Genomic DNA, 22,015 nt, shown 5'->3' on the forward strand with positions numbered 1-22,015 from the left:
ATGAACAAAGTCATCAGCCAAACCTCATATATACAGCATGGGAAACTGAACTCTTAACCTTCAGCTCCAAAAAACAGAAGCCTCTTCTCATTTGAGGTGAAGATTAATGTCAATATAGGTCAGTAGGAGTGAGGACCATATCCTCTTTTCAGATATGGCCATTAGAGACTCAGAGGCGGTAAGCACTTGAGCTGGTTTGACATTCAGTACAACACTGCTTAGTACACCTTGCTAAAATAAAGGGCCAGCTTTCCCAGGCTTCCTTTATTCACCCACAACATTGCCAGTGCAATTTAGACATCTAAATATCTGATTTGCAGGTATAATTAGTTAATTAAGCATTTACAGGTGGAATTTTTAGAAGTGCTCATCCTGGACCCGGTTAAATGCCTGGTATGTGAAACACAGGGGTACTGAGGAAGGACGGACAAAGCGCCCCTCCCCAGATTTGAGTTAATAAAGTTGCAGCCTGCTGCTGAAATCCATCCCCATATCTGTCTTCATTCACCTGTGCATCCTGCTCAATCACTATAGACCTGAACCCTTCCCCTCCTATGAATGGCAGTGATGCAGACCAATAAGAACCTGCATCTGTATGTGTGGGGAAAATATGGATGTGTTCTTTCAAAAAATATTTGAAATATTAATTCCTGAACTACTCGTTTTTGTCCCTCCCCCTCAACCCTACCACATTATAATTCTGAAAACGTACACTGTGAAAAGCAGCTGAGCTATCTACAGATATTTCAAAGAGCAGGGATAATTCAGCTGGAGCAGAGATGCAGAAGACTGACAGCATCTCAAACTACATGGTTTGTGTGTGAATTTGAAGAGACTATAAAAAGGAGGATATTAGCCAAGAATAGTCTCACATTTTTATACGTCAAAGATTTAAACTAGAGCGACTGAAGACATTGATTGAGAAATTAAGTGCAGAGGAAGCAATGAGGTTAATCATAGGAGGTGAGGAAATTGCAGTTTTGTGGACTGGCTTCTTCTGCAGTGAGAAATGTTGTTGGTTTGCTACTGTTGTTTTTTGTCTTCTCTGGATTATAATTTTAATTATCTGTCAAGGGTGCCGAGAGACTGGGTTAGGCTTTCTTTTACGTTTCACATGTTGAAATGTAATTAAGTTAAATTAATAGCAAGCTGGAGATCAGAAGTTTTTAAAAAAAGGAAAAATAAAGCGTAGGAGAGAATTTTACTAAAATCGCATCATATTTAAAATAGGATAAACAACACCCTGAACTAATGCTTTCAGTCTAGCAGCAGCTACAGTAAATGAATGGAAAAGTAAAGGAAAGCCCATAAGAGAAAGAGGAATTCCAGGAAAGTGCCTTCCAAGGTTTGGCTACTGATGGTACTAAGGGAAGAGAACAAGTTATGCAGGGTTAGAGTACCGAAAGCCTGGTTACCTCCTGAGCTAAGTACAGTAAACAGACTACATCTACATTTCTCTTCCCAGTACAAGCTTACAAAAACAAATGCCAACACAGACAAGTGCTCCATGTGGTGCCTAGCATATCATTGAAACAGCTGTTATTAAATGCACCATTGGACTGGAAAGGTACACCCACCATGCTGGTTTCTCCACTCCATCCACCCCCAATCTAGCTATACAATTTTAGAAATTGAGATTAAGATGATCTTTTAAAAAAGGAACCTCCCTTATACCCCCCACCGCCAGCCCTACCCACACACCAACGAACTGAAATTTAAAGAACCAATGAACTTTGCAACACCAGGTGGCTCTTTGGCAGCACATAATATATATCTTCATTTATAGAAGAAGAAGAAGAAGAGTACACATTACCATAGTATATGTTTTTTATATCTTCCTTGAGGGATCAACAAGATACTACTTGGTGGTAAAGTTTGCCATTACTGAAAATGAATGCAAATCCAAAGCATTCAGAGTCATCCTAATACACGTTTTACCATTTTTAAAGGATGTTGAAAAATTGGAGAGGGTTCAGAGAAGAGCCAAAAATGAATCGAGGGCTGGACAAAATGCCTGACAGCAAGAGATTTAAAGCTCAATCTGTTTATTTTATCAAAAAGAAGATTTAGAGATGATTTGATTACAGTGTGTAAGTACCTTCACAGGCATGATATACCAGGTATTAGACTCTTTAATCTAGCAGAGAAAGGTATAACAAAAACCAGTGACTGGAAGTTGAAGCCAGCTAAATACAAATTAGAAATAAGGCACTGTTGTTTTTTTTAACAGTGAGGATGATTAACCATTGTAATCAGCTACCAAGGGAAGTGGCACATTCTCTATCGCTTGATATCTTCAAATCCAGATGGATAGCCAAACACTTATTATGCTTCAGTCAAACAAGTTACTGGGCTCAACATGGGGAGAACTGGGTGAAATTCTATGGCCTGTGGTATACAGGAGCTCAGACAAGATGATCTAATGGAAACACCCTTCCCCCCCACCTTAAAAATGTATGAATTTATGAATCCAGGTCCTAGCCCTTTTCATTCATCTACAGAGGGCGCATCTCTATAAACAAGTGTAGTATATAGCTGTAAGTCTCATTTTGGGATTTTTCAGGTTACACTTTTCATTCCACTGTGGGCCACTCAGTTTTAAAGGGAATCTTTCCCCTCAGTCATTTAGGAAGATGGATACTTACAGCCTCAATACAACAGTGCACTTAAACACAGGTGCTTCAACTAAGCATGTGATTCAGTCCAACTGAAGACACACGACTATTCATGTTCTTAACGTTAAGTAGGTGCTTAAATGCTTTGCTGGAGTGGAACAACAGTGCTCAGCACTTTTCAGGATCAAAGTGTAAGTGCATTTTAGGGTTCCATGTTCATTGTGATTTCATAATTTCCACATCATATTTGATTCATTTGCAAGTTGGACATGCTATTGTTGGGTTGGCGAGGGGGGGGGTTGTTTGTTTGTTGTTGTTGTTTGCTTTGTATTTTTTTTGTTTCTGTTTTTGCTTTGTTTTGTTTTGTTTCTGTTTTAAATTGACAGCTCTATAAACTAGACCTGGTATCTTCACTGCAATCTCAAGACATGCAGCAGGTATAACTGAGAACAGAGTTGTGATAGCTGTGTTGGCTCCACAATATTAGCATGCGTAAAAACCAGTAAAATCTTATTGTTGTCACAGAAATCAACAAATAGGATTCTAAATAAGCACAGGGAGCAGATACGTGAAGTAAAGGTGCCATTTTTATCGTAATTTTTTGGAATGGAATGGCATTTTAAAAGCTGAAAATTCTGTGAAAGTCATAAGCCATTATCATTTGTCTCAAGAATTATTTTCTAACATGATTTTAAATGTACCATTATTAATTTCATAAGGATATGGTCAAGCTTCTCTAGGATCTTGTTGTAATATCTCAAGATGGCCATGAAGGATTCAAATTAAAAGAACTCTGATCTACCTTTACAGCAGGATGTTCAAAAAGTGAGAACAAACTGTTACATTGTGGTTTTAAGATGGGTTGCCCTAGGTATAAAGGAAAACTGCCCAATAGTTTGAAAGTTCACAAATCAAGATGTGTCATCATGAATAAACTGGGACGTGCATTTTTTTTTTTTTAATTATCATTGGTGTGTTAGACCCTAGTATTGGAAGCAGCCATCTTGCTGAAAAGTCAGTGACTATAGTTGGTTTGTGAAAAATTTCAAAATTTTTAAGCTGTCAAACGATTTAAAAAAATAATCACAATTAATTGCGAGATTACAAAAATGATTGCAATTAATTGCACTGTTAAACAGTAATATAATACCCGTTTAAATGTATAATATTCATTTCAATGGGTTTGAAATAAACCCATTTGTTTTTTAATTTTAATGTTTTGCGATTTTAAAGAAATTTATTATTAATCATTTCAGTTTTAGGCAAACAAAAAATATCTATAAAAATCTTGAAAAGTATTTTGATTAAAAATGTCTCCAGATTTATCGCAAAACACAAAAACTGGCTCACTGATGCCAACTTTTTTGAAAACTTTTTTTAAAAACGGACCAATTTTAACCAAAAAACCCCCTTTTCATTCAAAAGATTTCAACCAACTATATTTGTGATAGACACAAAACACAGGATCCCAGTGAAAGATACTAAGCCACTTTACCATTTACTTTAATAGGTTGTATACCCTCGTCTACAGTTTTGGATTCTTATCTTTATTTTTTACATGTTATTTATGTGATACTGTATGGAATCTGGGGGATACTTGAGGATATTATGAATATCAATATTGTAAAATTGCAATGAGTTGTGCCAGATATGCCCTGTAAAATATCTGAAAAAAATGTTATAATTTGCCAAATATGATAATCTTGTTTATGTTTGTATCACCTTTGTATTATGGGTTACAGATATGTATGTATGTCTGTATTTCAAAACTTGTGCTATGCTTCTGGGTGACACCCCCAGACAGTTTCAGCAGTGCCTAGCCTGCTTGATGGCACATTAAGGACCATCAGCTATACGATTGACCCATTAAGAGAAGGCAGATACACCTTGTGACTCAGCAAGGCCTGCAGGGACACGCCTATGGACAGATCTCTAAAGTTTCCAAGCCATGTGCTGGGCAGCTTGCGTTTGGGACAAAGGAAGCACAGGCCGCATGGCAAAAGACTATAAAAGGCAGCTGCATCTTCTCCATTTTGTCTTCAATCCTGCTTCTTACCTCTGGAGGGACTTTGCTACAAACTGAAGCTCTGAACAAAGGACTGAACGACCCATCCAAGCTCTGGATGTGTTCCAGAGGGACTTTCAAGCCAGCAAACACACCAATCAGTATTGGAACGTGATATATGGACTTTGAAGTCTTTCTACGTATGTGACTGTTTTACCATTTAACATCTCTCTTCTTGTTTTTTCTTTATAATAAACCTTTAGTTTTAGACACTAAAAGATTGGCTGGCAGCGTGGTATTTTGGGTAAGATCCAAACCTATATTGACCTGGTAATGTGACTGACCCTTAGGAGTCAGAAGAACATTTTTTAAAATAACTTCTCACTGTACTGGACCTAGGTGCTGGCTGGGAGCCAGAGAACTGGAATGCAATAAAGAAGATTGTGTGATTTCTTTTTTGCTTCTTGATAACCGGTGTGGGGAATCAGAAGCATAGTTTGTGACTGGTTGGGGAGTTTAACTTCAGTGTTATCCACCAGTTTTGGGAGTATCTGCTCTCTCTTTTGCAGCCTGCCCTGCCCTTGGCATTTCCAGTGAGGGCTATCCCAGGTCACAATTTAGTTTTAACTTTTAAGAGAACATAAGCAATCGGGGGGAAAGGTGCGAAATTGATAGCGCTGGAGATTGAAGTTGTCACTTCATCCACAGAACAGCAGAACACTGACAGCACAAACTGGTTTCTGTGGCCTCATCAGCGTGCTTCAGTTGTGGCTGGGGGGGGGACCATTTGTAGGCATGAGTGAGAAGTTCAACCTCCATGTCTACTCAATGCTCTGCTTCTCTGATAAATCCTAAGATTGCCAGTTGTGGATAATTTTTGTAATGTTTATCCAGGCCTGCAAGGAACCTCATAGTTGAACAGTCAGCAGAAGGCAATGACTTTTTGACAGTGCCAAGGGGTCTGATGAGCACAGTTTAAACACAATTAGTTAGAGCAAGACTTAAGTATAAATATTGAGTCCATCATCCCCTGAACCCCCTTTTATTGTACTCATCAGAAGATTTTTCTAAGCTGATTCCTCATGAAACAGTGTTAGAGATCAAGACTTTGAACAAGTGCATTGCTATAGAAGGGAACTTGCAATTTTTGTCCATCCACTGAAAGTCACACAAGTAATCCTAGAGATACACAACAAACAGTTGATTAGTCTCCCACTTTCCAATGAATCACAGGTGCACATGTGAGACAGACATGAGATGAAACAGGAGTTTAGCACCAGAATTATTTATGTTCATTTTTTTCCTTCCATGCAGAAGTAACGCCCCACTCACAAGGTTTCAGTATGAATGCTCCAGACTAGAACTAAAACTGCTTGGGGAAGACAGAACCTGATGATGTCCTTTCTAAATGTTCAGTTTAGAAGCATCCATCTGTACAGAATAGCAACAAAAAGAGGGAACTAGAGACTAGCAAACAGTGACTCTCAAAGATGTCTGGAGTTCAGTCTGGATACGCATTCAGACATTTTGGAGCTTATCAGACTAACTTATTAAGATTGCCCCACTTACTCCCAAATCAATTCTCATTCACACCTTTCAACCCCATCAGATCCTTCTCAGTTTCCTTCTCCCAAGGTGCTTCCTTTTTTATTCAGGTCACAACTCTGAAACTGTTCCTGTTGAGATTTCCCAGCTGCTGTCTTCTGGTACACTGCTGGTGAGACGTGAATGCATTCGTTCCCCATTCCCTCTTCTATGGAAGACTCAAGGTTTGAGCACAATAGCCAGACCTACAAAGAGTTCCAGAGCTTCTGAGGCCCTAGGATAGATTTAATCAAGAGCATGCAATCCACTGGGGATGGTGGAGAATACCCACCCTAAAACTTGAGAAAATATAAATGTGGATTCTGATATTTCTCCAGCCTTACTAGAAAAAGGCCATCAACACCACACTGCTGTTGCTGTGCTACCGTTGTCAGTATCTGGTTGACTGTAGCATCTACAGAAAGCTAAAAAAACTCTTGCTTCTTAAAATAAAGAAAGTGGTCATACAGAACCACAGATAGCCAAGGTCACGGACTTAATTCATTCATCTGACCTCAGCTTGATTCCACCCCCACCACTCTTCACTAGTGTGTCCCCACTCTTCACTAGTGTCTCAATGTCTAAGAGGATCTATGTTTATAGGCCCTTTTTTATAGTAATCTGAGTTGAGTGTTTAGATGCTAAAGTGGAAAGTGACTCTGCTGCATCCTCCCAGCCTGACATACAGCAGCTGATCTCCCCACATTGTTGAAACTACAGAATATTCTAATGATCTTTAAAACATATAGGGCCCAATTCTTATGTCAGTTGCACTGAGGTAAATCAGGATTAACTCCACTGACGGTAATATAATTGCATCAGTATAAAAATTGGTGTCATGCAGGTGAATTGGGTCCATGATATCTTTCAGCAAGTCAATAAGAAACCAGCAGAATCTTATTATATGCTGGTCCACAACACTGCATCTTTATTCTGCTTCAGGCACTAGCATTTAGGAGCAGGAGTGATTAAGTGACCAAGGCATTAACAAGCATTTCTAAACATCAATGAAGAGGTGGAAATATTCACTAAGCTATAAAATACGATGGGCCAAATACAGCCCTAGGGTAACTGCACTGAAATTAATCAAACTGCACCTGGGATGGCTGTGACCTAATAAAGGTAAGCAATAAAGCCTTCCTCTTCCTTTGACCCCTTTTCGTTGGTGTGATGCTGCTGAGCACTGTCTAGAACTACGTTGGGCAGAGGCCTGTACTTTAAGTAGGCCACGGTAACAATAGTCCAACTCAGCCTGTTACTTAAAATTTTTTATAAAATCAAGAAAAGGTGGAGACAAATGGACCAGTACAAACTGGATTGCTTACATTAGAACAACGGTGATGAGGGGTCTTCCAGGCTCCTGGCATAAAGCTGCAGATTGTTATGACAATGAGCTGAAAGAGTCTCAAAATGGGAGGAAATGTTTATAGTTGAAATCACTGAAATGTGTTTTGAATGGTTAACTAAATAAGGTAGCCACCCCTTTTTGGACATGGTCTATCTGGGGGGTCACTCAGTGACAATCAGGGGTGTGGGACATGGACTGGAAGGAGACAACTTTATCACCATGGCTTCCATCTGCATCATCTCCTCGGACCCCAGAATCTATCATTATACCATTGGGCCTTCATCATCCTGATCCTAAGAGAGAGACCTGAACAGAGCAAGCCAGGGAAAGGAAACTGATGATATCGCCACCTCCACCTGCTATGTGAGATTTGCATTTCGCTCCTTCATGTCAATTTCCTTCCCAGTCTTATTTTTCCTCTTTCCTATCTCTCTTAGGGTGACCAGAGAGCAAGTGTGAAAAATCGGGACGGGGGTGGGGGGTAACAGGCACCCATAGAAGACAAAGCCTCAAATATCGGGACTGTCCCTATAAAATCGGGACATCTGGTCACCCTAATCTCTCTCTTTCCTTTTACTTTCTGTCCAAAAAAATTCTGTTTAGCAGGCCAAGTCTGACATGTCTCAGAGTGGCTGATAAAGCTCTGCTATGCCCATGTCTCTCCAGTAACAAGGCTGAAAGTCAGATTCAACAGCAGAGTCAGGAGCTGCATTTTCTATCTTTGTTATTCTTCTCTCCTCGTGCGTCCGCAGGGCCGGCTCCAGGCACCAGCTTAACAAACAGGTACTTGGGGCGACCAAGGGAGAGGGGCGGCATGTGCGGCAATTCGGGGGCGGCAGGTCCCTCACACCCTCTAGGAGCGAAGGACCTGCCGCCGAACTGCCGCCGCCGATCGCGGCTTTCACTCCCCCCCCCCCCCCCCCCGATTGTGATCGCGGCTTTTTTTTTTTTTTTTTTGCTTGGGGCGGCAGAAATGCTGGAGCCGGCCCTGTGTGTCCCTCTTCTTTTTATCTTAAAGAAAGAAGGATTGGACTTCAACGACAACTGCGGCAACAAGAACTGCTGCAAACCACCTCAATGGTCTTCTCTTTTCCTCTAAAAGAACAGTTAATAGCATCTAAAAAGAGCCCCGGAAAGGAGTTTCTCTAGAAAAGAACTCTCTACAGCTAAAGGGATGTTAAAATGAAAACCTTTCTTAATACTTTCCATTTTAAATGTTTTAGCAGCTTTCTTTGATAAAAGGTTTTAAAAAATTTTAACGGTAATTGTTACAATGTAACTAAGCCAGTGATTACTTGACAAGAAATCCCAGACCACATTTAACTGTTTACTGTTGTAATTGTAAACAAAGGTTTCAGTAACATCTTACCCCTTGTTGGGCCCAAGACATCCCTTTTTCAGTAGAACAGCTATTTGCATTTAGAAAAGTTAATCATTCACTATTCAGCAATTAAACTTCATGGTTCCAATCCACTGTGCTGTCCTAGTCACCTAATCCCCTGACCCCTCCAAATTCTGGGCTCCCTCAGTGCAGGTGTCCATAAAAAAATACAGTAGGAGCTTTTGTGCCAGATCCATGGGACACATGAGTGAAAAAGGTGTAAGTGGGAGGGGGAAACGCTCCAACTTGCATCCTTCTGGTCAGCAAATGCAAGATGCTAGCCCTGCCTAATCAAGTAGGGTCACAACAAAGTCTAAAACAGGTGTATTCACTCTTCAGTACACACAGTGCCTTTGCACGCAAGCCATAATCTTTCATTAAACATCCAGGTAAAGCATCTTAGCTAAACAGGACTGGCTCTGGGCGATTGGTTGCAGTATAGATCGCCTGACCATGCCAATAGAAAGGCAATTATGCAGTATTTAATCTCTGCTACCTTGACACATTTTTTTATTTCTAATTATTTTTTATTTCACTTGATCACCAAAATCCAGGGACTGCTCATTGTCTCCATCATAGGCTGCTTCCCATTCACATTGTAATAGAAGAGGGAATGTCTGGGGAAAGCAGAGTATTGTCATAAATAGAAAGGCTCTTTTAGGGAAAGTTCATCCTCTGAACTGAAAGCTGACTCTTGAGTTGAAGTGCAGTGTACAGAGCAGCAGGTTACAAATTAACAAAACACACAACAGTTTAGTTACAGACACTGAATGTGACAACAGAAAGACAAGAGATAACACCATAATGAGCTGGCCAAGCTGTAATTCTGACACCAGCTTTCCTATCAGACAACAATATCAAAAGGAGAGTAAAAGACAGGTCAAGCAAGGTTCAAGCCGGAGGTGGGGGAAATAAGCAAGTCCCCTTATTAAAATTAAGCAATTAGTTCAGTTGAGAACATGAGAAGAGTGCTGCCCCTTGTGTGCCTGTCAGCTTCTTAAATTGGCAAGTTCCTTCCAGCATTTAAATGACAGTGGAGCCTGTAAAGAACACATAGGTTTAAAGGAACAGACTGTTTCACAAGTGCTTACAGAACCAAAAAATGTGGCAGCAAGTTTCTAGCATTTGCTCATTTTGCAAGAAATCTTAAGGCTGAACAAAAACTAAATTAGCCTGATCATTTATACATCTCCAGATTACACTTCAGATCTGCCCCAAGCCTTTCCTTCCCAGTGCCAGTAGTCCCTGCTTAGTCACTCACACATAGTTAGGAGTTTATTGTACTCACCAATTGGCTGCTGTACCAGTATAATGATGACCCCTTCAGCACGAACCAGAACTTTTTCCATTTGTTGCCAATGAAAGGTCCTTTTTCCTTTTTCTTGTAGAGCCACCCCTGGTAATCAACTAGTCCCAGATCCTTGCACGATATCCTCCGTCGACTCATAATAACAATCCCTGTGCCATTAAAATAAATGGTTCTGCTTGTTTAAATGTACAGTAATAAATAAAGTAAATATATCAGTCCATCTACATTTGCTATATTAACAGTCATCCGAGTGTCTCTTAAAATGCACATAGAAGTCAGATGGTCAGTCAGTTTTATGATGTCTGTTAGACACAGTCATTTAAAAGGCATTCTAAATGTACAAAGATAAAATGAGAAGATGTTCTCAGAAAATAAATTACCCATTACTCTAAAGATAATTGCACACAAATAAGACATGAATTATTGTAAAATAAAACATACTAGATAAAAATGTGTCTCGTCCTTCTTACAACTGCATTAGAAAAGAATGGATCTATTTAAGTCACAGCTAGAGAGGACTAGCTTTCAACTAAATGAAAAGCTGCATGTCTCTCTCTCTCTCCTTCTCTCACTCTAGAATCTCCAGCTTGGTGTCTATTGACATACCACAAGGGCTTAGTCCAAATGAACAGCACGCTGTCATTTTTTCAGAATCGATGCAAAAGTAAGCAGAGTTTAAACAACAGTCCTTCACCAGCTAACCAGCGGTATGAAAACCTCGACCTCTCCCGAACAAGACACATTTAAAAAAAAAAAAAAGAGGAACAAAAGAGGAGGGAAAAGATCTGTTACCTTGACTTTTCTGTTTGGTCTTCTGACGCAAGGGAACCTGCAAGAAATGCAGGAAGGAAAGAAAGGAAATTTCAGATTGTATTACAACATTTGCAAAGAAAGACTGGGGGCGACTGGAGGAGGTGGTGTTTATACGGAGGATGGAATCTAAAAACCCACTTGCAGCTAAAGGGAAGCTACTAGCTGAAGCATAAAATGTGTTAATTAAAACTGATGTATGTGCAGTTAAACAAGAACAAATGTAGCACTATTATATATATGAATCTATCCACTAGTGCTTCCTGTTTCACACCCACAGGCAGCCTCTCTCTGACTGCTTTTTAGCTGAATCGTATAATGTTCTCTGAAGTAGAAAAATAAAAGTTAAGCCTGCAACATTTTAAGCCTCATTACCTTTATTAGGGATAATTACTGACATGTAAGGGTGAAAAATACGTCAGGTATTTTGTTGTTATCACTGAGCTCTTAGCACATTGTGGGCATGCTTTTTTCCCCTTTTTTTCTTTCTAGTACACATATCTTCCCCTACATGAGTAAGATGTTGACAGAATACGTGACAGATAGGAGGATAGTGTCTCAATATTAAAAAAATATTGTCCACATTTGGCTGATTTTCCTAATTATAATGTATAAATATGCTTAGTTGATTATGTTATCCCATATATATTTATGTATTTTAATTATATGCATTCATTTGCATATTTACATATAGTATATTTTATCCAACATTATTATATGGAAAATACATTTGCCTTACTGAACAATAGAGAAATGAAACTAAGGGTTATCAGCTTGAGTTAAAAATTACAGGGGGGCCTGAGGTTGAACTTGAGCTGCCAACTCAAATTAAAAGCTGAGTTGTGTGTTTTCACTGCTATTTTAGCCTGCGTTAGTTCACATGGGTTAGCTAACCCAAGTTAAGAACACGCCATTTTGTGCAGTGTAGACATCACTTCATACAGTTTAAGTTGAGTCCGGAGAATAGGGAATTAGGAATCAGAAGTCCTGGGTTCTGTTCTTAGCTCTCCCCTGACCTGTTGTGTTACCTCAGACAAGGCAACTCACTGCTCTTTGTCTCAGTTTTCCCATCTATAAAATGGGGACAATAATAGTTATTCTTTTTAAAACATTCAGACCTCTCAGTGAAAAATGATGCCTACAAGCTTAGTATTTTGATATTTGTTTATGCACACAACCCAGCTATGCAGAGGTGATATTCATCTGATGAAGTGAAGAACTATGTAACAAAGGACTATACTGTATCTTTGACCACTTAACTTGCCAAGATATTCATCTTTTAAGTTATATTATCTTTAGGGACAGAAAAGCTATTTTATGCCCTTTGGGAAGGTTTTCATGGCTCCATGTACAGTTGAACTCATGGTAACTAAGACACTTGGCTTTAGAGTGGCAGGGACATACAAAAAAATATCAAAATCATGTTTTTTAAAATCTCAAACATTTTCTCAATATTTTTCTCTGTAACATAGTTAACACATACATAACTGTGTACCAGAAAGTTTTTATTGGTGCTTATTTGGGATGACCTACCTAACTCACTTGTGGATGGCTTTGACAAGAGTGAATGAAACCAGACTCATGTTAATCATCACATATTCCATATTATTTTTTATTTATACTGTGGTCCATTGGGTGTTTTTCTCGGGACAATGCTCCATGGCAATATGGAGCATGACAATGCTCCAAGGAAAACAATGAGCAAATAGACCAGTTACATGGGAGCCACTAATGTTCCCCCACTCCCATATGGGCTGACCCTGAAGTCTTCTTTCCAAAGGAAGTTGTACCTGATTCAGGCCTGAGCCCATAGGAAGATAGTAAGAGCTGCCAGGACTACCTCCTTGGACCCAGTACCTCCTACCTAGCAATTACGATGGGATGAAGAAAGAGAAAGACGAAATAACACCTCTTATGCAGAAGCCAGGTAGTAGGAATGATGCTATGATGCTGTAAAGATGACGCATCGTCGAAATCCAGATTAATGAAATGTCATGATGGTAAAATTGCAACACAGTGACAGGATGTGGCTCTCTGTAACTATTTGATGAAGAAGTAGCTCTCCGGCTAATGCACGACCTTTATCACTGAGCTAAAGCAAAATAGCTTAGACCATAGACAGGTCTGAAGGGAAGAGACAGAATCCCCATTGCATGAATCATTTATAATTGAACGGAACAAATCACTGGTAAATATAATGGCGGCATCCCTGGAGCTGGGCATGGATTGCCGTCGCCATGAATTAATATACACTTCTGGTACCAATTTCCATGGTTCTAGTAGCAGAAAGCCATGAACTTTTCTGTTAGATGAAAAACATAAAACCTGTGATTAGTGTGCTCTGTTTTCACAAGCACAACAGCCTTTATTACTTGTTAATAAAATCATATAAAATAAAATCATATAAAAATAAGAACAGGAGCACTTTCTCCTGTAAGAACTATTCCATTTATTCCTAACAGGTCATGGGCACAGTCAAGGGTCCCTGTAGTCCAGGATTCTGCAGCAGTGGAATTTGTCATGGAATCCCCCCACTCTCACAGAATTGTGCTCCAGAATTTCAGCTCCGATACCCATCCTGGTCCCAAAGCTAATAAATTTAATATGGGGAAAAAACATCTGTACTCACTAAACTCATGTTCATATTTAATATTATTGAAACCTCCATTTTTTTAAATTTTAATTAATCTACCACTAAACTTGCAGTCTGCAGTGTGACAAAGAATCCAGAGACTTGCAATATTTAGGTCCGGCTTGTCACAAAACACACAGGATGTTGAGTTGTACTAGCAAATGGTTCTCCAAAAATCAGATTGAAGTTTCCCATCTTCAAGATATCCAGATATGGCCATTATGTGTAGGGAATCTTTCAATTCAGGATACTCGGGTGGGTAGCATAAGGAATCATCAATAAAGAGCCACTTGGGATTTTCTGATTTGCAAGTTTAACTTCAGACCAAGAGACAAATCCCTTTAACAAGGAGGAGTTTTTCAAGACAATGAGAAGCAGCTAAAAATCAGTATAAAAACAGACCCAACCATAATCAATCAAACTAATGGTCCAAACCAGTGGTATAGCAGCCATGTCAAAAAAGACTATATGGATTACAAAAAGTGCACTCACTGGCACAACATAAGACTACAGTGTGCCAGATTGTTGTGTTTTCATCATGAGTGCCATGATATTTGGTATGCTTCTTAAAGCCCCAGCTCCTGGAGTCACCCAATTTATATGAGAATCCCATGAATCCCCTAATGGCCCCAAAATAGAAAGGCAAATAAACCGAATCTAATTTTTTAAAATCTCCTTATTTTTAAGCCACTCATGATTTTGTTCAGCCTGACGTCTGATTTTTGCTTGCAGTTGACAATAGTGGAATTTTTTCATTGTAGTTTTACACATCAGGAATGTGGTGGACAGTAAGGGGACTAAAAGAACAGGAGTACTTGTGGCACCTTAGAGACTAACAAATTTATTTGAGCATAAGCTTTCATGGGCTACAGCCCACTTCTTTGGATGCATAGAATGGAACATATATCGAGGAGATATATATACACATACAGAGAGCATGAAAAGGTGGGACTGTGGCCTACTGGAACCTCTGCACCTAAATGTAGACTGCAAACCTATGGATTACTATCCAGAGCTCCTCCCGCAGAGTGCAAATACATATATGCACTAGATGTAGCTTGATGAAACTGCAATGCTCAAACTAGGTCACATTCACTTTTCTCACTGGCTGACCCAATCAATAGGCAGGAACTTATAGAGATGTGACGTTTTGGGGGATATGTTTGTGTCAACTGACAAATTCCATTTTGGTTTTGTGAACATCACATTGTATTTTCAACCTCCGTCTAGAAGGTAGCCTTTGGTGTGGCTTCGAGCATTCATTTGGTAGCATAAACTTGACATCTGGTGGACAGATTATGAGTATGCTCCATAGTGTAGCATAGCTCCATAGTGTAGACTCAGCCTAGTGCCAATGGAAGGGGTTTTTCTGTTGCTGTAGGAACACCACTTCCCTGAACAACGTTAGCTACGTCAACAGAAGCACTCTTCCATCAATATAAATGAGTCTACACTGGGGGTTCTCTTGGAATAGCTGCAACACTAACATATGTGGATTTTTCATATCCCTGAGCACCGACCTAAATTTTAAATATAGACCAGGCCTTAAGGCATCCTGTAAATCTCTTGTGTTTTAATGGTAGAGTGTTAGAGATTAAGGCCAGAAGGCACCACCAGATCATCTAGTCTGACCTCCTGTATAGCACAGGCCATCAACACCACCCAGCAACCGCACACTAGCCCAACAACTGAAATGAGGCCAAAATATTACAGCCCACAGGAGACTAGACTATTGCACTGCAAGTAGAGAATAGGAGAGCCCAAGGTGCACCAGTGCCTGAGGGACCCACAATGGTAGAGAAATGATTAAGTGAGAAATACCCAGATCATCCTGGCAAGTGACCCGCATGCAGATGCTGCAGAGGAAAGCAAATAATCCCCAAGGTCACTGCCTATCTGATCTGGGGAAAATTCCTTCCCAAGCCCACATATAGCAATGAATGAGAGTATGAGAGTGAATATATAACATATTCCTTTGCTAACCCTGTGTTCCGTGCTTTACTGCCATGTTATACCTGAAAGGTGTAAGTAGAAAACCAGAGCTCCCACACCAGGTGATCTCTGGAGAGAATGTGTCTAAACAACTGGAGGTTTGGGAGGGCTGATGCACTGGTTCTGGGGTCTAGGCTACCAGATGGTGGGATACCACTGCCCAAGAAGGGTCAGACATGGGATCTGCACCTGAGAGAGTGCCAGAGAGACCCAAAATCAGGAACAGTGACCAGAGTCACTACCAAGACCCAATGGGCTTAAAAGCACATGGGACTCAGCTGTTGGATCCAATCAAAATAGACTGGTGCGCCTCCAGAAAGCAGGACTGGACCAGGTTGTAACAATCTCATTGGCTGGCCCAATCAATAATCAAGAACTTATTTAAAGAGTGAACGTGACCTCAGACTTTTGGAGAGCAAAAGTACACACACAAGTAGGGCACTTCCCTCAACCCATCCTGCGACTAATGGCTCTAGCCAAAATTGGAGATATACTTACAAGAGCATTCCCATCAGCAGCCATGTAGGATTCCAAAACCCAAGGGGAAAAGCTGCAACAAAGAAAAAAGATGTTTATTTAAGATCTAAGCCACACTTTTACAGCATAAATCTCAGTGAAAGGGGGAAATAGTTTTCAAAAATGTTCTAAATTGCCTAAGTTTACAAAAGTTATGTTCTTCAAACATAAGGGTGCTGTATATGATGTAACTTTACTAGCAGAGAAGTAAAATAATGATCTGGACCTGAGGTCTAGCTTCATCAAGTCTCTTTTCAAGATGCGCAATATAAAAGCTCAAGGTTAAAATTTGTTTTAGGCAATGGGTAGAGCTGGTCTAAAACTAATTTTCCCTGTAGAAATTTTTGATTAAAATGAAGAACTGATAAAAAAAAACTCTAAACTTTTCATCAGAAATGTAGAGTTTTCAGACTAAAGGCTTTGGCCAAAAATGGGGTAGTGTGTCAAAGGAATTTAGTTTGTTCCTCATGTACCCATTCTCCTCTATGGCTAGGACCCCCAGCTGGACTACATCTCCCATAAGCCATCCTGGTGTCCACTTTTGGTGGGGAGAAGAAGTGCAATATTAAGTCCTTGGCCAGGGTGTGTTATAGGAGATGTAGTCCAGCAGGGGATCTCTTCCAAAGAGAGAATCTCTCTCCAGGTTTTAGGCCACCAGTCTAGATAATATCAGCTGCAGCCTCAGTATGATTTTGGAGAGCAATATTCTTTTGGACCCTGAAATACGTATTTGTGTCAGGCAAAATATCAAAGCAACTTACCGGACAGAAGAAAACCACAATAACTTTACTAGGACCAGCTAACTAACTAGAAAACCAATCCCTCAAAAATAATGGACATCAAAGAGTCTTTCAGTAAACTGGAGAGTTTAGAGAATATAGTATTTTGTTTAAATGAGCAGCAGCCGGAATGTAAGGAAATATAGTCACTCTTCAGGGAACTCTATAATTAGTACTTTTTTTCTGTGCTGTCTAAAACTGTGAATTTAAGAGATATGCCATTCTTAATATGTAATATTTGTTTTATTTTGAAAATAAAAACAGTAAACAGAAAAATACATATATACAGAGTCTGGCCCCCAACAGTTTCAAACCAAAAATAAAAAGATGAAAGTAGCTAAATCTGAAGAAATATATTAATAAGGAGAGATGCTATAGAAAAGAATGTCAAGGTTTAGAAGTCATATCCAAGTATAAACAGGAAGAGAGGAAACATCTTAGTTATACAAGCAAATTAAAGCAGAAGCATCAAATGCTGAACCAGAAAACAAGGGAATAACTGAACCAACAATTGACAATGGTGATTACTGTGATGTGACAGGTCTTCCCATAATTTTTCATTAATTTTTTTGTAATTACACAGCTTTAGATCACTCTGAGCCTGTGAGTGAAAGATAAGAGATTTAGGTAACTGTCAAGGAAAAAGTTTCTGTATGGCTAATAGGGGCCATTTATGCTAAGGTGGCTGAAATTGGTTTCAGAAAAATCTTTGTTATGACTTTGACTGAAGGTAAAAATTTTAAAAGCATTGAAGTAACTTGAGAGCCAAAGTCCCATTTCCAAAAATGACTTTGACACATAGGCATCTAAGTCCCATAGACTTTTTCCTCATGTTAGTAAACTTGAGTCAAGTCCTACAATTGAATAATCTACTGTTATAGCCTCACATTCAGCAGGTCAATGGTCTTATGATAGAGGCCCAGGACAAGCAAATGATCAGTTTCTAAGGTAAAATGTCTTCCCACTAAGTAGACTTTGAATCATACAATAGTAAAAAACATTGCCAAGAACTCTCTGTCAGTCAGGGAATACTTTGCTTCCAGTGGGGTGAGAGTATGAGATGCAAATATAACCAGACGTTCCTCCTGGAGTAGAACTGCACCCAACTCCTGATTGCATTCATCAGTTTGAATCACTACAGGCTTCCTTGGATCAAAAAAAGCAGAGGACTGGATCTGACAGAGGACTTGATGCAAGGTTTCAGAAAGCCTGATTTGTCTCTTTAGTCCAGACCAACTGGCCCTGGCCCTGAGTTAAATCTCACAGCAGCTTTGCAAGGATACTAAAATGGGGCGAAGCACGGCCACCTATGTATTGAGTTAGGCCAAGAAACAAATGTAAACCCTTATGATCAGTGGGTACCACTAGTAAAGCAACAGCTTGTACCCATTCACCTGTCAGTTTCAAACCATTGGCTGACAGAGAATGCCCTAGAAAGTCTACAGCATCTTTTGCAAAACTTAATTTAGCTGCATTCAACTTTATGACAGCTTGTCGGAATTGGGTTAGCACCTGGTCCAGAATACCATTATGCTCAGGAAGAGTCTTAGCAATGACAAGAATGTCATCGAAATAGCAACATGCCCCCTGGATAGTATCAAGGAGCTAAGAGACCACTCTCCAAAATACCTCAGGAGCAGAGACTAACCCCAAAAAACAGACGTTGATAGCAGTACCTCCCAAATGACATGTTGAAAGTCAATAACAACTGTGAACTTCCAGCCACAGGTATTTGCCAATAATCTATCAGTAATCCAACATAGAGAAAACCCAGGATCCACTTACCCGGCATGTCACCTCTTTGAAGTTTGGCCGTTAAAGCTGCTCATGCTCCACCTATTTATTAAGTGCACTAAAATCTGTGCACAGTCAAATGTCACCATTCTTCTTGTATACAATCACTGTGGGTGAGCTCCTTTCCACATCCCGAATAATACCATTATCTTTCATGCACTGCAGTTCTGCTTGTATTTTGTCCACAAGTGCAGGGGGTACGAGACATGCAGGCGGTGCAAAGGGCTTGGCATTCCAATCCAACTGCAGAGAATACACACATCCCATGGACAGAACACCATCACTGTTAAATAAATCATGGTGAGGTATCTGAACAATACATTGGGTATGCCCTTCTAATCTAGCCGACACAAATACACCTGAGGTGTCCTGTGCAAGTTCACAGATCATATGACAATAATGGGACTATCTGCACAACAGTGCCTTTAACAACGTAAAACTTTGAAGTCAAAGCTATGCGTTTGTAGAGCACAGAGCGTACAGCTTCACCCAGTGTCTGCAAAGCATACCAATTCCAAGCTTTTATATCCACTGTAGTCAGAGAAATGTCCAGATTATGAACTAACCCAGAGGGGAGTATGTTAAACTTCAGTACCGGTATCCACCATGCACTTCATCGGTGTACCATTAATTTCTACAATACAGGATACCAACTGCAGTGCCTTGCCACATGAGAAGATCAGATTAAAAGGTGACATCAGGGTCCCTGGTAAAGGTAGTCTCATGCAGCTTCATATTCACAGTATGCACTTCAGGCCTACCCTTGTTATAGTGTACCACGGCACACTAACTTAAAGTGTACTTCCTTCCCACAAGCCCAACCCTTAGCAGTTCTAGCTGAGCTCACAGTGAAATTGGCTATGTGACCGTACTGCCACAACAGTAACAGTGAGGAGCGGGCCCCTTTTGCTGATGTGGTCATGTTGCTGGTCTAGGTGGCATTGTATGACTCCAGGCAACTGAAGTAGAAGGAGGAGCTGATGGTTTAAGAGTAGACACAAAGGTAGTAGCAGCCTGACACACAGAACCTCTTTCAGCCTGGACCATGTCAACTGCCTCATTCTTAGCAACTACAGCATCAAGAGTCAGCATTCTAGAATCTTCCACCAGTAACCATTCGCCCAGGCAGTCATCAGCTACACCGGTCACAAAAATGTCCCTAACCACAACTATCATAACATCCCTAAATTCACAGTCCTGGGCCAACCACTGCAAACAATATGCAAACTCATGTATGGTTTCATTGGACTGCTAACAAGCTTCAAAATATTTCTTCCTCAAACAGAACAGAATCTCCAGTGCAAAAATGCTCATTGAGGCACTGCCCAACCACACTAAAGGAGGACTTGGGCTCTGGAAGTCCATCCTAAATATCAATGTTATCATGGCCTAAGCAGTCGTGCAGCAAGGGTAACCTAGCAGCAAAAGAGAGTTTCATGATCTGCACATATATCCCGCCATCAACACTTTACTGATCTTTCCCAGTACTAATCTCTCAGCCTCCAATCTTCAAATAAAGTAGCACCGGTCAACACCAGAAATGATGTTCAGGCAGCATGGGTTGCACAATAGGAGTGCTTGTTACCATGTCATCACACTCAAATGTACCCCAGAACACCCAGAAAAAAAGAAGCAGCAGCAGCAAAACATGCTGGTAAGTTGTCAATCAAAACATGTAATAACCATGAACCAGTCAAGTCAGCAACAGTCTGAACAAAACAGGACAGTCTAAAATAGGATTGCCAACCCTCCAGGATTGTGCTGGAGTCTCCAGGAATTAAAGATTAATCTTAATTAAAAGTAATGTCATGTAATGAAACCTCCAGGAATTCATCCAGCCAAAGTTGGCAACCCTAGTCTAAAAAGACGATATGCAGGAGCAGACCAAGAGTAGCTGCACACAACCAATTTGTCACAGTGGGATTTCTTCAAAGATGAATGTTTTCATTTTCAGAAATCATTGATATTGAAAAACTATTGAAATTTCTGCACATTCTGTCAGGGGGAAGCAAGCAGAGTTTAGACCAGCACAAATTATTAGTACTCTTTACTCCTGTTCTTACAAAATCTACATTAACCAAGTGGCATGTGAATAACAGATTATGCAATTAGCATGGGAACACAGCAAGTGACTTGTAAGAAATATTTTGCAATCATTTCCACCTGGCTACTGCCTCCATTCTGAAAAATAGAGATATCACTGTCGAAGATCAAAAAACCACAGAGAGGAAATAAACAGGTATCCACAATCCTCATGTCAAATGGGAGCCCTAATCTGCTAATCACATTTTTCTTGCAGAATTTAAAAAGTACAGTGTCTGAGTTTGTAGCTCCCAGGTTGTAAAATACAGTGCATGTGCTGATTTCTAGAGCTTTTTCTACTATCTCACTTGTATCTCAAGGAGATGGAGGATCATCTGTAGATTTTCTCTGACATACCTGTATCCAGGAAGGTCAGAAACTAGACTGATCAGTTGTTCCACCAGGCCATCTTCAGACCCAAATGATGAACACTTTTTGAATTCCCCATGTACTGTACCCCATGCTTTATTCAACATTGGTGAGGCCTCATCTGGAGTACTGTGTCCAGTTTTGGGCCACACACTACAAGAAGGATGTGGAAAAACTGGAAAGAGTCCAGCGGAGGGCAACAAAAATGATTAGGGGTCTGGAGCACATGACTTATGAGGAGAGGCTGAGGGAACTGGGACTGTTTAGTCTCCAGAAGAGAAGAATGAGGGGGGATTTGATAGCTGCTTTCAACTACCTGAAGGGGGGTTCCAAAGAGGATGGAGCTCGGCTGTTCTCAGTGGTGACAGATGACAGAACAAGGAGCAATGGTCTCAAGTTGCAGTGGGGGAGGTCTAGGTTGGATATTCGGAAACACTATTTCACTAGGAGGGTGGTGAAGCACTGGAATGCGTTACCTAGGGAGGTGGTGGAGTCTCCTTCCTTGGAGGTTTTTAAGGCCCGGCTTGACAAAGCCCTGGCTGGGATGATTTCGTTGGGAATTGGTCCTGCTTTGAGCAGGGGGTTGGACTAGATGACCTCCTGAGGTCCCTTCCAACCCTGATATTCTATGATTCTATGATTCTATGCTGCATTCTGGCCTATGTTGGCTGCAATTAAATAACATTTCAAAATGTAAATGCGCTAAAGCAGCTGCAAAACTACAGATTCCCCATTTGTTTTTTTAAAGGACAAGAAATCTACACTAAAGCATCGTCAACAATTAATGTTTTTCCAAAGA

At 40.3% G+C, this 22,015-nt stretch overlaps 1 protein-coding gene across 1 annotated transcript in view; it reads right to left on the minus strand.

Moving 5' to 3' along the window:
- The window catches only part of IPCEF1 (interaction protein for cytohesin exchange factors 1), a 57,497-nt gene extending 36,174 nt beyond the window's left edge, over positions 1-21,323 (minus strand). Inside the window, exons 1-4 of the mRNA XM_065401444.1 lie at positions 21,205-21,323; positions 16,175-16,226; positions 11,035-11,071; positions 10,222-10,391 (exon numbers count right to left, since the gene is read on the minus strand). Coding sequence (XP_065257516.1) covers positions 10,222-10,391; positions 11,035-11,071; positions 16,175-16,226; positions 21,205-21,323 — 378 coding nt within the window. The remainder of the gene's footprint in view (positions 1-10,221; positions 10,392-11,034; positions 11,072-16,174; positions 16,227-21,204) is intronic.
- Between the last annotated feature and the right edge of the window lie 692 nt (positions 21,324-22,015).

This window comes from Emys orbicularis, chromosome 3 (genome assembly GCF_028017835.1).
Source record: "Emys orbicularis isolate rEmyOrb1 chromosome 3, rEmyOrb1.hap1, whole genome shotgun sequence".
Lineage (NCBI taxonomy): Eukaryota > Metazoa > Chordata > Testudines > Emydidae > Emys > Emys orbicularis.